The sequence below is a fragment of the Bemisia tabaci genome, chromosome 7 (assembly GCF_918797505.1).
Source record: "Bemisia tabaci chromosome 7, PGI_BMITA_v3".
NCBI classification, from domain to species: Eukaryota; Metazoa; Arthropoda; class Insecta; order Hemiptera; family Aleyrodidae; genus Bemisia; species Bemisia tabaci.
In genome coordinates, this window is record NC_092799.1 from 23,505,214 (window position 1) to 23,519,873 (window position 14,660).

A 14,660-nucleotide genomic window follows, 5' to 3' on the forward strand; every position below is an offset into this window, starting at 1 on the left:
ATAATATAGCTTTAAGAACCTTGATCTCATGGACCAAGTTTAGCAGAAACGCACCAAGCAAGTTTGAGCCGAGAAAAAGATTTTAACAGTTTTATCCATGAGACTCAATGTTAAGGACCAAGTTTAACGACTGTTTTCACATTGAAAATATTTTCCCTCAACTTCTCAAAAATAAGATTTATGACATTTCTCTTAAACTGAGTTCTTATGATAAAATATTACGTGAAATGAATTGTGAAGTTTTTAGAGCAATAAATTGAATTTAAATAATTAATGTAACTTGATCATTGCTACATTAAATACATTATCAAGTTGTTTTCTGTTGCAAAAGAATGGAGGATTCAGAGGTATGAAATGAGAAGCCAAAAAATCAGTTTTTCGATTGATTTAATAATCGACAGATAAAAAATAATAAATAAATAAGTAGAAATATGATAAAGTACAATTGTTAAGGAATTTGTATGCAATTGGCACAGATGTTTGCTTCTTTACGTACAAAATTCTACGGTTTGTTTTGAAAATTTAACTCAGTGTTTCTTCACACTGATTTTGATGGATAAAACTAACAATAAAAACCTAACAAATATAAATTATAAAATCAACAAAATAGAATACCGCCAAACAGTGTGATACCCACTGCAGCGGCATGAAACTGCAGTTTTAATCCGCAGCTTCAATTGAGCACTGGTATAAAATATAGTATTTAGGTATAACAAAAATTTTTTAAAAAAAAATAAAAAAATTCACAAATAATTTAACTAAGTGGCTATTTGTACAAATACCTACACAACATTTTAAAATATTATCAGGCTTTGGAAACTTTGAGAAAACTGTTGAGTAAAGAGAGTTTAGGTGTTAATTTTGCTCATTTAAACAAAAAGTTAAAAAAAATAGCCGGAAGTGTTATATTTTCATGCCTCTGTACTCCACTTCAGAACAAATTTCTCAAATTTTTCAAAGATTGGACATTAACATAAAACAAAACTTTCTTTCTTGCATGCCGGTGGGGAAAATTATTAGAGCCAATCCCTTCTTCAAGCTACGATAGATTTTTCAAATCTTTATATCCAACATAATGTCCATTTCATTATGAAAATTTAAACCTGGCTGAATAAGAAATTAAATGGACTCAAAAATTTTGAATTGAACTTCGAATGCTGTGCACTCATCTACCATAATCGAGAGTTATTACTATCAAGAAATCTAAGAGCGATCTCGAAAAAAGGAAATTCATCATTTCCCTATCCTCCTTATAATTTTATGGCAAAATGCAACCCCCTCAACACCAAGGGAAAGTACATAAGTTAAGAAGGTTTAAGGAACATGCTGAAATATAATCAAGCTATTGGGGATTTAGAAACTTCCCTTCGTGTCCTTGCAGGTTTTCCATCGCAGACACAACACCGGAAAGAAGAAGCACAGGGATCTGATCACATCTCATAATAAAACTTGGAATCAAAGAAATGATATTTAGACCAGAAGAATATGTTTAAATAAATTTTCATAATGTGTAATAGCTTTTCATACTGATTAGTGTGTGCGTGTATTACTGGTATTATTGTATGACAACTACAAAGCTAGGTCAGATTAAGGACATGATGGATCAAAAAATAAAAATGAACCTACACCTTGGTAACTCTTTTAAGGCACTTGGCAAAATATTAGTCCATTTTATTCTGAAAACAGCTAACTTAAGGCTCTTAAAATCTACGGAAGGGAAGTTAAGTTGTATGTATTTTATGAGCAAAATGACCAATGCTAGCAAATAGAACACATTTTCAGTTTGTCTGTCAACCAAGAATAGCTTCGTATGTTAGACTGTGCTAAAAAAAAAAAAAAAAAAAAAAACTACAGTTACAATTTCTGCTTATAATGTAAAAATGAGAAATAGTCCGTACAGTGATTTTTCCGATTTGAGATAAAATGAAAGTAATGTTTGAGACACTCTGAAATTGAGAGAACTCACTTCCACAATAAGTGGTTGACCTTAAACATTTTAGTCAAAATAAAAATCATCGGTTTTTGTAATTTTAATGTGTGCATACCTTGCTTTGAGGCAAAGAAAGGAGTAGGACGTCCAAAAGAATCCCTGCCTTGGATGAAAAACGGCACATTTAGGCTTTCCTCATCAAACCTAAGCTTGACCACTCACTCTAAACCCCACTTTTGATCGTGTTTATGACAAGTGTACTGAAAAATTTTAAAATGGCACCAGCAGAGACACATCAAAAATTACATATCAACTATGCAGGAAGTAAATTTAAAGCGATTCACTTTGCATTCATCCTATGAAAGGAAACTGTGATCTGTTGCAGTTCCACGAAGACCTCGGCTCATCTAAAAACAGTTTTTTAAGTAAACCACAAGGGAACAGGACCCTTTTACCACTGATCTAGAATTTACTGTGCTACATTTTGAGTAATTTCCTCAACTTCTGGGTAACTTCATTGCAAATTTTTGAGCATGTACATTCTTTTTCTTGTTTGCATCTCCAATAATACATAGATCAATTACACTAATTGTAAAATCATGTTTTGATTTTTGAATCTTTTAGAGAAACAAAAACAATAAGTCCATTCAAAGCACAGGTGTCAAGGACAATTATTGAAGGAGATACTGCCCTGATTATTTGATGCTCCAGCTATTGGACGGAGTCAAAATTGAGTTTTTGGTCCAGAATGGTCGAAACAATGAAAACCTGTGTACTGCACAAAAATTGAAAATCCATACCGGTTTTTCGTGTTTTTTACTCAATTGAATGACTTACATTTTACAAATTCGATAGAGAATTGGCCAAGCTTTTGCTTTTAGGTTACAAACAGAGCCAAGAATGGCTTTTTTCCAGTTTTTTTTTGGTGGTTTCATAACGGCACTTTTAAGATAGGTGTTGCAGCTCTCAACACAAATCTTCGGACAGTCAGACATTACTGCCTTGAGAAAAAAACCATATTTTTGAAGATGCTAAAAAAGTCTCAGATAAGTCTAAAATTTTAAAAAGGACAAGAGTTGCAAACAGATTGATTTTCTCTTTGATTTCACACTTCCAAAGTTTGTAAGGTCTTAAACGACAAAAGACTGATACAATGTTATGGCAGTTTGAAATGTGTGATCGGCCCATCAAGATTACATCTTTGAAGTTAAAAGAATGAATATGTATTTTATGAATTCATCATCATTGTGAGGGTGAAAATACACTGACATACACTTAAAAGTGTCTGATAAATAATGATCTTAGGCATGACTTAACACATTCTTGGAGCTTACAAAAAGTTTTAAAAACAACATCAAGGAATCAAAAGTGGCTATCTTAAAGCCTAAGAAATGTTCTAAAAACAACGTCGAGGGACTAAATATAGCTATTCAGTATAACTTTGCTTTGATTCTTTGACAACGAATTGTTGTAGATTTTTGGGATAAGGTTGGTTTTTGGTCTCTAATAAAATTCGTTACCTATCAGATTAAAAGATAAAACAGGTAAGACAGATTAAAAAAATTGAGCAAATTTAGTCAAAACACAAATTACCTAATAAATATTTAAAAATTGCACAACATTAATTGAAGAAAGTTAATTTTTTTCTTTTTTCCCAATTTTTTAATTTTTTTTTGTTCGTTTTCAATTTAAATCAGATTCTTTACAGAAAATATGTACAGCAAAAAATTACACTTTTCATCAAGCAGTATCTACAATCTTACTAATTACAATACTTACAAAAATAAAAAATAGAAACTAAGAAACTGACTAAGACAGACTGTGCCTAGTAATGTTTCATGTACATAATAAGTAATAAATTTACGGAGCTTGATCCACAAATTTAGCAATTTGTGACCTATCTGACTGCTAAATGTATTACTTAGAAACTGCTGCAACTTATGTTGCATAATTTTGATAAAAAATTTAGTATCAAAATAACTTTTTTACCCTTGGAACGAGACAACTCCAAAACATGAGGCTTGAGACGGGTGTTGTTTAAAACAACTTACGAATGGCACATATGAAATTCTTGTCCCGTGAAAAATTTAAATTCCTACTTATTGCGGCATAAAATGGATAAGCTTGTAGGGCAAACATAGATTCCATTGCTTCAGAAAAACAACTATTAAATTGTGAGAAAATATTGGGCCAACGTGGAGAATAGCTAGGTATAAAACTGCTTGATTTTTTAAAAACTCTTAAATTGCTTTACCTCTTGTTACTAAAGTTTGAGCGTATGTTTCGACGAGCTACTGCCCATCGATACATTAGTCCGAAAATTAATGACAAAAGGTGGAAGAATTCAAGAGTTTTTAAAAATGATGGGGCTTTAAACTTAGTATAAACAATATTCCTTGTTTATAAATTAATCCTCCTTGGAATTATAGAGAATCGATTTGGCATTGCCAGAAGGAATCAAGACTTCCCTACTGTAGGTTATCTGACAATTGTGAAAACCTGATCAACATCATTGATCATTTAAGCTTAAAGAAAGCAAGATCAAACAAATATTTCTTCGGTGCAATGGCACAGTAGTTAAGGATTAGTTTATTATTAACTCACAATTTTCTTCCTAATATTCCTACAATTCTAACCAAAAAATTGGCCTATGAATACAGTAGGAGGTTAAAACTAATGGCAAAACAGCAACAGAATAAACATTTATCTACTGAAGGACTGTCAAAGAAATACGCTCACGGAGCGTAAAGTTTTGAGAGGAAGAGAAATTTCCACAAAGGTGTCTATGTTACAATGGTTTCCTGAGATTTCTCTTTTTTGATTCCGTTCGTCGAAATATTGGTGGCACTTTTGCTGTGGCTTATTTTCGCACTCTTACTCACTATTGAAGTAGTTTTGACAGATTCACCAGAGGTTGATTTGTCCGCTGGATGCGTGTGCCTGCTTGCACCAGCTTTTTTACTAGGCTTGAAGATCTGGTTGGTCGATAAGCCCGACACAGGGTACTTTAACTTGCTGTTGGACATACCCGAATGCGAGAGGGAATGTTTCAAGGACGGAGAGTTAGATGTGGACCCGTTGCTCATTGATTTACCGGACAAAAACGATGCAAACAGAGAATTCTTTTTGCTCGGGGAAATTTCCCCGCTCTTATCGATGACAGGTGCTGTAGACTTGTCCCCATTAGAATCTACATGCCATGACACCGGTCGTTTGTCATTTTTTTTCAGTTTTTTGCTCGGATGTTTTGGCAGCACAAAAGCGTTTGTCTGTTTTAACAGAGACTTATCATTGCATAAGGCTGATATTAATGGGAGGTCCAGGTTGCGGCTCTTCTCACGAAGAGTACGGATGTCAAGCATACCGTTCCCGGATTCTTTTCGCCTCCCATTTATGGTGGTTAGTTCATCTGCACTATTCCCTAGGTTTGAACTGACGCTAGGATTCACCTTGTTTGTTTCTTCAGCCGCAGTTTTCAGAAGCGTCGAAACCACTGAAGACCCGGGAGAGATTGGATTGTTGATTGGTTTCTGGTTTGCAACAGGAGGTGGAGCACTAACAGCGAAAGATTTCGATGCTGGTAGCTCAGTTGAACTGTTCACCTGAAAAGAGAGAGAGAGAACAATGAATAATTTTATAATTACCTTACAGAAAATTGTAAAAAAATGAAAAAATTGCGAAAAAGATGATGTAGAGGGTTATTGAATAGCTATGACTGATTCAGTCGTGACACATTTTACAATTTATTTTTCGACGATGTGCTCTTCCTCATACGGAAAATGAATTATTAAGAGAAAGAGAATAAAAGGATAATGTTTTAAAATCAGATATCATTAGTTTAACTTTCATGGATGGTCTGAACTATCCTTGGAAAAGAAAAGTGGCTGGTTTCAGTTTTGGGTCTATTGTTCGATGAATTGAACAAATGAGACCGAATCTGCAGAAACAGACCTCATTTTTCGGGAGAAAATTTCCAGTGCCTTTTTGCTGACATTTAACCAAATTTTTCTACAAACTAGGAACTTTTATCTTGGAGCTTCAGGACTAGTATCTCTTTCAGTTTTTGAGATATTAGGATCAAACTTAGAGAAAAATTTCTGAATTTTCTTGCTCCATAAAAGAGTTGAGGATAACTGTCTCCCAGAAGATAAAGACAAATACCGTCAAAAATCTAGATAAATTACGACGAGTAAATTATGTTGGTGGCAATGACTGCAGAGGTTGTTTGTTTATTGTTGTCAATGTATTTCAAGAAATAGAAAACTGATTTTTAGAATCGCTAATCATGGAAAAAGATAAATGTCATGCTTCAAAAGGAGAAATAATGCTTCCAAAATTTTCCTTCTATAATTTACTTATTTGGAGGAAACTTCCCATAGATCTAAACTTGGTACTTTCGTTTCCTAAAAATTTTCAGTTTCTGATTGGGACTCAAAATTTGGAGAAATTGAATGTTTTTCAGAAGAAAAAGAAAGCTCTCGGCCCTATTTGCTCCCTAATAATTCTGAATATCCATATTTGGTACTCATCAAAAATTGATGTTAAATTAGTTGTAATATTCCTTTACCTACATAAAGTTCTCAATATTATGGAAACATTTTGATTCATTAAAACTAATACAAGAAACACAACTTACTTGAATATCATAAGGCGGAGGAGGCGGTGGCCGCCGAATCCTTGGCTTCTCTGGTGTTGGTAACAAACTTTCTTCATAAACGCAGTTTAGGATATTGTCATCTGACCGGGTTCTGTTGAAACCTGCCGGTAAAACAGGGACTTTGGGAACGCTCAAATGGTACGACAAAGGATCATAGCAGAGACTTTGTGAGGAAGATGAGTACGATGCAGCTGCAGAGTAAAGTGGCGAAGTAGACGACGGATGACTCGACAGATACGAATACGTGGAACCGGGGTAACCATATTCTACTAGATTCTGGTTCGACGCAAATTTCTGTCCAGGTCCAACAATTGAATTGCTAAATGAAACTGGAATGTAGCTACTGGCAACGGCAACATTGGGTGTGCTGCGGTAGATGACACGCGATTTACCAGAATATGAGCGGTAGGATGGATATGGCGGCGGTGCATACATTTGGTTGTAGTGACGAAGAAGCTTTGAGTCGATGTATTCCTGTTTACTGATGGCCGGGTCCTGCATCGGATAGATAACATAATCAACATCAGAGTATAGCTGCTGCTTGAACTGCTCAATTTGACTTCGCGTTACTTGACTCGTGTAGACTGTCGCAAGGGATGATCTGGGGGGAGGAGGAGGAGGGGGGTTTGCCTGATGAATTTGCTGTAGGTAGGCGGCACCACTTCCTCGCACGTCGAGGTAGTTGTTACTTCCGACGATCGGGATCAAGTTAGAGTGGAAAGCATCATGTTTGATTTTCATTCGAGATGCAGCATCAATAGGAATATTTCGCTGCTGCTGACTGATTCTGTCACCGGGACTAGAAACTGGGTGATACGTTGGGGATACAGTGTAATTTGAAGATGGATTCGTTGACACCATTGTGTGCGCTGCCAGTAAATTGATATGAGGTTTACTCGTGATGAATCTAGCACTGGTGCTTTCTGGCGGGGAGGGTATTGAGCTCAGGGGAGAATACTGCTGCCAATACTTGGGTACAAAATGATTTTGGTCCATGGACGGCTGCGAATGGGAGAACTCTTGAGAGAGGGTAAGCGGAGTACCAGGATAAGATGATACTTGACTGTTGCTGGTGACGGGGAGGTAATGGGGTCTTTGGACTAGTGGTGGGGCTATCGAGGTTGGGTTTGGCAATAAGTACGAAGGGGCAGTTTTCTGGTAAGACGGAGACTGGGGCGTGGCAATTGGCTGTTGAGGTACATGCATTGTATGCCCAGGAAAGACTGGCTCATCGAATCCATTCACTTTTCGGTTAGAGGAGCACAGAGACAGTTGTGAGAGTGAGCCCTCAATGCGATCGCTATGGTATGTTAGCATCGTGTTGCTCGGAGAAGATAGGCAGCGTGATCGGAGCGAATAGTCCATTGCGTTGATGGAATCAGACCTCGGTGGAGGGAGTGGGGGAGGAGGAAGAGTTACATAATCCGAATCGGAATCTAGTGTTGAGCTGACAGTGGCACGAGAAGGATACACGCCCCTCCGTGGTTTGGGGCTTCTTCCGACGATAAGGTCCGAAAGTTCTTCGGCAGAGAGTAACGCGCCCCGCCCTGCATCTGACGGGTCACTTCCATCACCGTGGAAACTACCAGAGGCAGACACAATCGATCCACTTCTTGATCTCTGGCCTGGAACAAAAAAAAATGAAAAGTTCAGAGAGTTAAAAAGTTGATAGAGGCAAGTTCGGAGTGTAAGTTCTCCCTGTTTTACTCCTTCATTTATGCTCTCAATGCAAAATACAAAATTTTGAAAAAGAAAAAGAGATCATGTGATTGACATGTAACATGTAAAAACCATGGTATCCAATGGGCGGTCTTCTTGCAATTTTTATTTCAGTGCTATATGGAGGAGAAAAAAAGTGCAACCCATCTCCTTATGTAGCTTTTTTTTGCTCAAAAAGCATAAAGAATATTTCTTAGTGCAATGACCTCATTAATACATAGGAGATCAAGTTAAAATTGAATAAGAATAAATGGGCAATACAATGAGTGGGTAAAATACCTTCAGAATCGCCGACACTTGTATGACAAATTCCACTAGTTTCTGATGAGCAAGCAATCGTTGTGTTGGCAACAGTGTTGGTTTCACAGCTTGAACGCAAGGTGTAGATGCCACTGGAGGTATGGGCACTTTGAACAGAATAATCTAATTCCATGCAGCTTGTAAAATCAGAGACCACAGAATTTTCAGCCGTGTGACTAAAACCCAACTCTAAACTTGAACTTGTGCTTGGGCGCCGTCGATTCGGAGTTGGTAAATCTTCTCTCTAAAGAAAAGACAAGTAAAGGATTAGAAAACGTATGGTGAACAGATAAAATCAAATCTTTAAATCATGAGAAAAATTCACTCGTTTTTGTTTTTTAATAGGTTAGTGGCATAACACTTTTGCATAGTATCTGTTAGCCTCATTCAGAGTAAAATTTCATGAAAAAACTAAGAAGTTCGGTAAAAGGTATAAAAAAGCACTTTTAAGAAAAGGAAATGCTGATTAAAATCCAACCAACCAGAGGCCAATAGTTAAGAAGATGCAACTACGCCATGTCTTCGGCTGGGATTCTGTCAATCAGCTAATGCGTATTTCTTTGTCTGCCTACGTCACAATAGCCTGCCAAAAATATTGTTTTGAATGGGTTCAGATATTAACGACTTTAAAATCGATTTGTTTCTGTCGTTTTGAATAAAAAAATCCGAAAAAATTACTTGGGGTTCAACTCGCTCATTACTTTAAGAAAATGAGTTTATAAAAATAGGCAAAGCTGACCTATTAAGTTTTATCCTCCATATCTTTAGAACCTACATTTTTATAAGAAACACAAGCTTTAAATTGGGAAATTTATGAGTACCTAAATTGGTTGAGAAAAACTTCTATGTGCACCTTATGTAGTTTTAATGCACAAACCATGAGAAAAAAGTGAAAATATTATTCATAAAATTACAGGCTGCAGATAAAAAAAGTAAAAAACAAAGAGGTCAGCACTTGATCTTACCATAGAAACAGGACTGGCAACAACAACGGTGGAACATGAACTAGAGCACTGGCTTCCATCTGTTAAAGCAGAAGACGTTGGAGTGAAGTGTTTGGTATTACTAAATGGTGGCTCTGAAACCTCATCACTGACAGTATCTGAAAGAAAAATCATTAAATAAAATGGGTACAGTTCGTAAAAATGATGAGGGTGACCTGAAAAAACATCTAGTCTTTGAAAAAACAAAACCTTTATTGACAACATTTCTTTCTAATTATCTTCGCCAGTTAGTGGTTAGGTGACATTCTGTGATCAAAAGGGCTCGGTCACAACTTTGATTTTCCATAAAAATGTAATACAGTGCTCCACCCCCATAGCAGAAAAATCTCTGTACCAAATGAATCTACGTGTATTTTCCTCTCTGACTACCGGATCTCTCTCTATACTGGATGAGTCCTCTAGTCCTTTGAGCTCCAGTACAAAGAGAAGGAAGCCTTGGTTGACTGAAGTAAAAGTAAGAAAATAGTGAAGATTTTTTTTTTTTTTTTGGGGGGGGGGGAGGCCCTTATATTTTGTAGTCTTTCTCATTAGAAAGGTATATTTTGTGAGAGTGATATTGATTTTGCAGGTGTTTTGTTCCGCATGAGGCGCATACCTTTTAGATCAATTTCTCCAAAAATTGAAATTGATTTTGAGACAACATGAAACAAGAAGAGTTCCAACAAAAAAAATCTTAAAACTTACCTTGAGTAGAGGCCAAACAGGGAGAAGGAGAACTTTCACAACTATTTAAATTATCCCGTAAATGAGCGAGCGCTAAACTTTCTACTGATGCTACTGGCGGTGTGTTAATCATTATTTCTAGTTCAAGGTCATCTGAAATAAAACAACCTAAGTTAAAAACTAGAATGGAGTGGAATCAGAACTATGAAAATTATTAGCAAACAAGGGACTGACAATTCAGTTTTCTGTGTATACTTATATGATCATTTTTTACTTATTAATAATATGAACATGTATCAGGCAACTTTTTTATATTTTCTTTTATTTCAAGTTGGTGCAGGAACAATTGGTTTTCTGTGTATACTTAAATGATCATTTTTTACTTATTAATAATATGAACATGTATCAGGCAACTTTTTTATATTTTCTTTTATTTCAAGTTGGTGCAGGAACAATTGGTAACGACCTTTTACCTGATCAATAACCGTAATCTATTTAAACAAAATTCAAACTGGGATTGTTGGAGTCCATCCAAAATTAAAGGGAAGATAAAAAATTCAGGGCAATTATTACATACCTTCACTTTCGTCTAAACTATGGACTCGGTCAGAAACTATTCCAGATGTAGTATTGCTTGAGGTGCTCGAAATGACAGAGATCCGCTGGTCGCTCCGTTCGCATGTATCCCGTTTACCCATGGTATTCCAATCTTGACTCTTCTTCCGTTCTGGAAAAAATTACCCATGTTGATAATTAAAAAATTTTATGAATGAGAAATTAAACAAAAGGGGAAGAATTATTCTGATCTAACTTTGCTGACTTCCATTTGAAAATCAAACAATCTGATAGGTGTCAAATCAAGATAGATTTTTGTTTATCCCTCTTAAGGGGTATATTAATTGAGGGCAAGAGGTGTGCTAATTTTTCAGAATTTACTTTTTAAACTTTATTCAGTTACCCCAGTTACCATCGTGATTGTTTACAATCGTAGATATTGAACAAAGACAAGGAAATTGACTAAAAGTATTTCATGAATTATAGTCCTGTGTTCTCAGAAAGCTTTGTTTTGTTTTTTGCAAGAAACTCAGCCATGCTCCTGTAGGAATTTTTAACTTCAATGTGTCTACCGAGGTCCCTACTTCGGTCCGTTTATTATTATTTTTTTTTTATTTATTTAGTGTTTTATTTATTTTTTTTTTTAATACATCAGAAATTTTGATAGCTATTGGTTAAAGGTTTCATATTGTTATGAACTTCAATTATGAAGTTCAATTTTGCTGCTCACTTACCTTCTTCCTCTTTTTGTTGGATTTCTGTAAGCCTTGGTTGAATTGCCATTAAGAATTGATGCGTTACTTTACAAAGCATTAACAAATGTTTGCTCTTTTCATCGCTACTAGTATAATACACTAATTTTTCACCAGCCGAGGGCCCTGGATTGGAACCTCGAATTTCGAATTTTTTCCTCTGAAACAGACAATAATTGAAAAGTTGTATAATGATGCTACTTGCAAAAATACTTATTTGAAAAGAGAACAAATTGTACCTTCTTCAGTAATTAACTAAGAAAAGGGAGGGCTGTGGATGGTAAACGTGTAGAATCTTCGGTAGAAACAAAAATGGAGGATGGATATCATAATGAAAAAGGACTCGATTTTTTTCTTTAATCTCCACTGGTGTTCAGTTTTATTTTTGAAGTGAACAATATTGTTTCCAATGTGGAATGCTTATTTAACACTCATCAATGCAACCTCTACAGAAATATTTTGTTTAGAATGATTTAGAATTTGATATGATCCATCCAGTGATACTTAATGCAAATATTGATTTAAAAAAAATCATTTAAGTTTAGAAAATGCAAAAAGCATGATAAAAGTACAGACATGTTGTCCATGTAGAATTATCAATAGATGCTAGAATATTACAGAGAGAGTTAGCTAGTGGCAATGCTTTTAACTTACATCGAAACCCAGCTTTCCGATATTGCCCCACAAAAAGTTACCGCTAACAGGTTTGGTCGGGCTATCCTGAAAAGATAAAATAAAAAAGTGCATTAGACGATAAGCAGATAATTTAAAATCCTTTTGTTGAAATTATAAGTATTTACTTTGACAGATGTGTGCAACAGCGAAAATGTTTCTGAGTGCAGAGAGAATTTGTAGGCAGTAAAAGAAAATAAATTGATAGAAAAAATATTAAAATTTGCTTAATAAAATCGAAAAAAAAAATCGGATCAGTAATCCTCTCCTTTGTAAACTAAATTAAAATCTGTGGCTAGAAATCAGATCATACAAAAGAATGAGATGGGAAGAAGCTTACCTCATAGAGTTTGATACCAGTGGTAGAAATGGCCAGCGAAACAGTCCCTGGGTTGGGGTCATTTTTCTTCTGTTTAAGGTGATAGAGGTGGGAGTTGTGGGTGAGAGGGCAGTTACTCGCTGAGGATGCCTCACGGATGAATTCGTTCTCAGCGCTTTCCTTAGATAAACTACAATTATGCCTATGTAAGTTTGTAGCAGTTTGAAATAATCTCGGTTCACTCCCATTGCTGAGCATCTGTAAAAAAAAAAAATTCCATGACTTTCAATTAATTTTTCAGAGAGGATACAAAATAGTTACTTGTTTAAGATAGCAGAAGTTGTAGGACAAAAAGTAAAATTCGTACTGCTGGCTGTCAGCACATATAACTAAAAGGTATAGAATATTTTGAGTGGAGATATAAAGCGGAAAACCATGGCCAAACGTTGATAAAAAATTATACTCTTCACAAACAGTAATTAGTATTTCTTTCATTTCTTGCCGCAACAACAATTCAGTCTCTTTACGATACTTTGACAAGGGCAGATAATACAACTTTATGACCTCCTGGTACTAATTAGTTCAGTTGAAGAAGGCAACTTTCTGGTTATTGTTAATGAAAAGCAGAAAGTGTGAAGAACAAACGCCAATTGAGGAGTTGGGTGCAGAAAGGCCATTTCATGGTTGCGGTGTCTCAAAATTTTCACTGCTAATTTATATTTTATAGAGGAAACTATTCAGTGAATTTTCTGATTTTTTTCGTTTTCAGCATCGTAATATCATGAAGAAAATTCAGCAGAAGTTCCAACGAGTTCCATACATTTGCTTCAATTTAAGTGGATAAAAAGTTAACGGGGATTCTTGGACACCGCAATTGAGAAATGCCTTTTCTGCCCACCTAGTGCTTGAATTCCACTGATTGAAAACGCAACAGAAACTCATAAAAAAGAGAGACTTCTGTTTCCGAGGAAATGCTGGGGGAAGAAGTAATTTCATAACTAGTTGATACAGCAAAATAAGTAAACGATAAAATACGATACTTACATGGGGTGGAAAATAGTCCGAGAGTTGAAAATACTGTCCAGTATGTTGAATTTCACTGAAATCCCCGAAATCTGCTTGGAGAGCAAGACCAGTGAGGAGAAAGATGATCTCCTCACTAGCGCTTGCATGGAGTGTGCCTCTTGAAATGACATTTTTCCGAAGTTGAAGGTAATAGAGGTGTCTTGAATATTCATCCCTACAAGCAAAAAAACACGGTTAACAATTTTCTTCCCAAAAAAAAAAAAAAAAAGTCGTAGGATTTTAATTTGCTCTTAAAAAAGAGAAGACTAATTTCTGCTGCGTTATGAAACAAGATGAGACGTTCGTAGCTGCGTCACCAGTTTATAAAAATTGATGAACTTTGACGTATTGATATTTTTGTTGTGTGAGTGTGATCCTTGTCACCTCAAAGCTTGAGATGATAGTTATGCAATTTTTCGAGTGCTCAATGATTGTCATTACATTCAATTTGTACAAAATCATTCTTTGACGGTTCTCTGGAAAAAACTGGACGGCTCTGGATACTTCAGAAAAATAGTAGACTCACTAATCCATAATATCAGAAAATTCTGAATCAATCGCACGAACTTTAATAATGGTGAGCTTTTAAAAAACGAGGGCTTATGCTAAAATGTAGTATTCCTTCGGTTTATTCTCACATGATCTTTGAAAAAAGAAGGAAAAAATAAGACATTTATACTTGAACCAAAAATACCTGAGTAAAAGAGGACTTTCAACATAGAACTGAACTCGGAGTTGGAAAGTAAGAAGAGGTTTTCCATTGCTGTCCAATCCCTGCAACAAGAAAACAAATCACGTCATCAGATAAGAGAATCAAATATCAAGAGATTAGTTACCAAGAGGGGTGTCACTTTTCGGAGCAGATCGTCTGAACTTTGACAACCGCGGTGGGCGAGAGGGAACGTGCTTTTTTTTGACTCTTGTAGAATATTTGAAAAAAAATAACAAAAATTGAGGGTAGTAGCACAGCTTGGTCTTAAAATTATTGTAATACATTTTAAGGTATGCTCCTTTTCCGTTTTCC

General features: G+C 35.6%; 1 protein-coding gene across 1 annotated transcript in view; it reads right to left on the reverse strand.

The window, feature by feature from the left end:
* Window positions 1–370: 370 nt before the first annotated feature.
* Window positions 371–14,660, reverse strand: part of ex (FERM domain containing expanded) — an 89,329-nt gene continuing 75,039 nt past the window's right edge. Inside the window, exons 5-15 of the mRNA XM_019045010.2 lie at window positions 14,331–14,410; window positions 13,616–13,811; window positions 12,593–12,829; window positions 12,235–12,300; window positions 11,563–11,740; window positions 10,851–11,000; window positions 10,295–10,426; window positions 9,572–9,708; window positions 8,586–8,850; window positions 6,567–8,212; window positions 371–5,532 (exon numbers count right to left, since the gene is read on the reverse strand). Coding sequence (XP_018900555.2) covers window positions 4,714–5,532; window positions 6,567–8,212; window positions 8,586–8,850; window positions 9,572–9,708; window positions 10,295–10,426; window positions 10,851–11,000; window positions 11,563–11,740; window positions 12,235–12,300; window positions 12,593–12,829; window positions 13,616–13,811; window positions 14,331–14,410 — 3,906 coding nt within the window. The 3' untranslated portion in view covers window positions 371–4,713. The remainder of the gene's footprint in view (window positions 5,533–6,566; window positions 8,213–8,585; window positions 8,851–9,571; window positions 9,709–10,294; window positions 10,427–10,850; window positions 11,001–11,562; window positions 11,741–12,234; window positions 12,301–12,592; window positions 12,830–13,615; window positions 13,812–14,330; window positions 14,411–14,660) is intronic.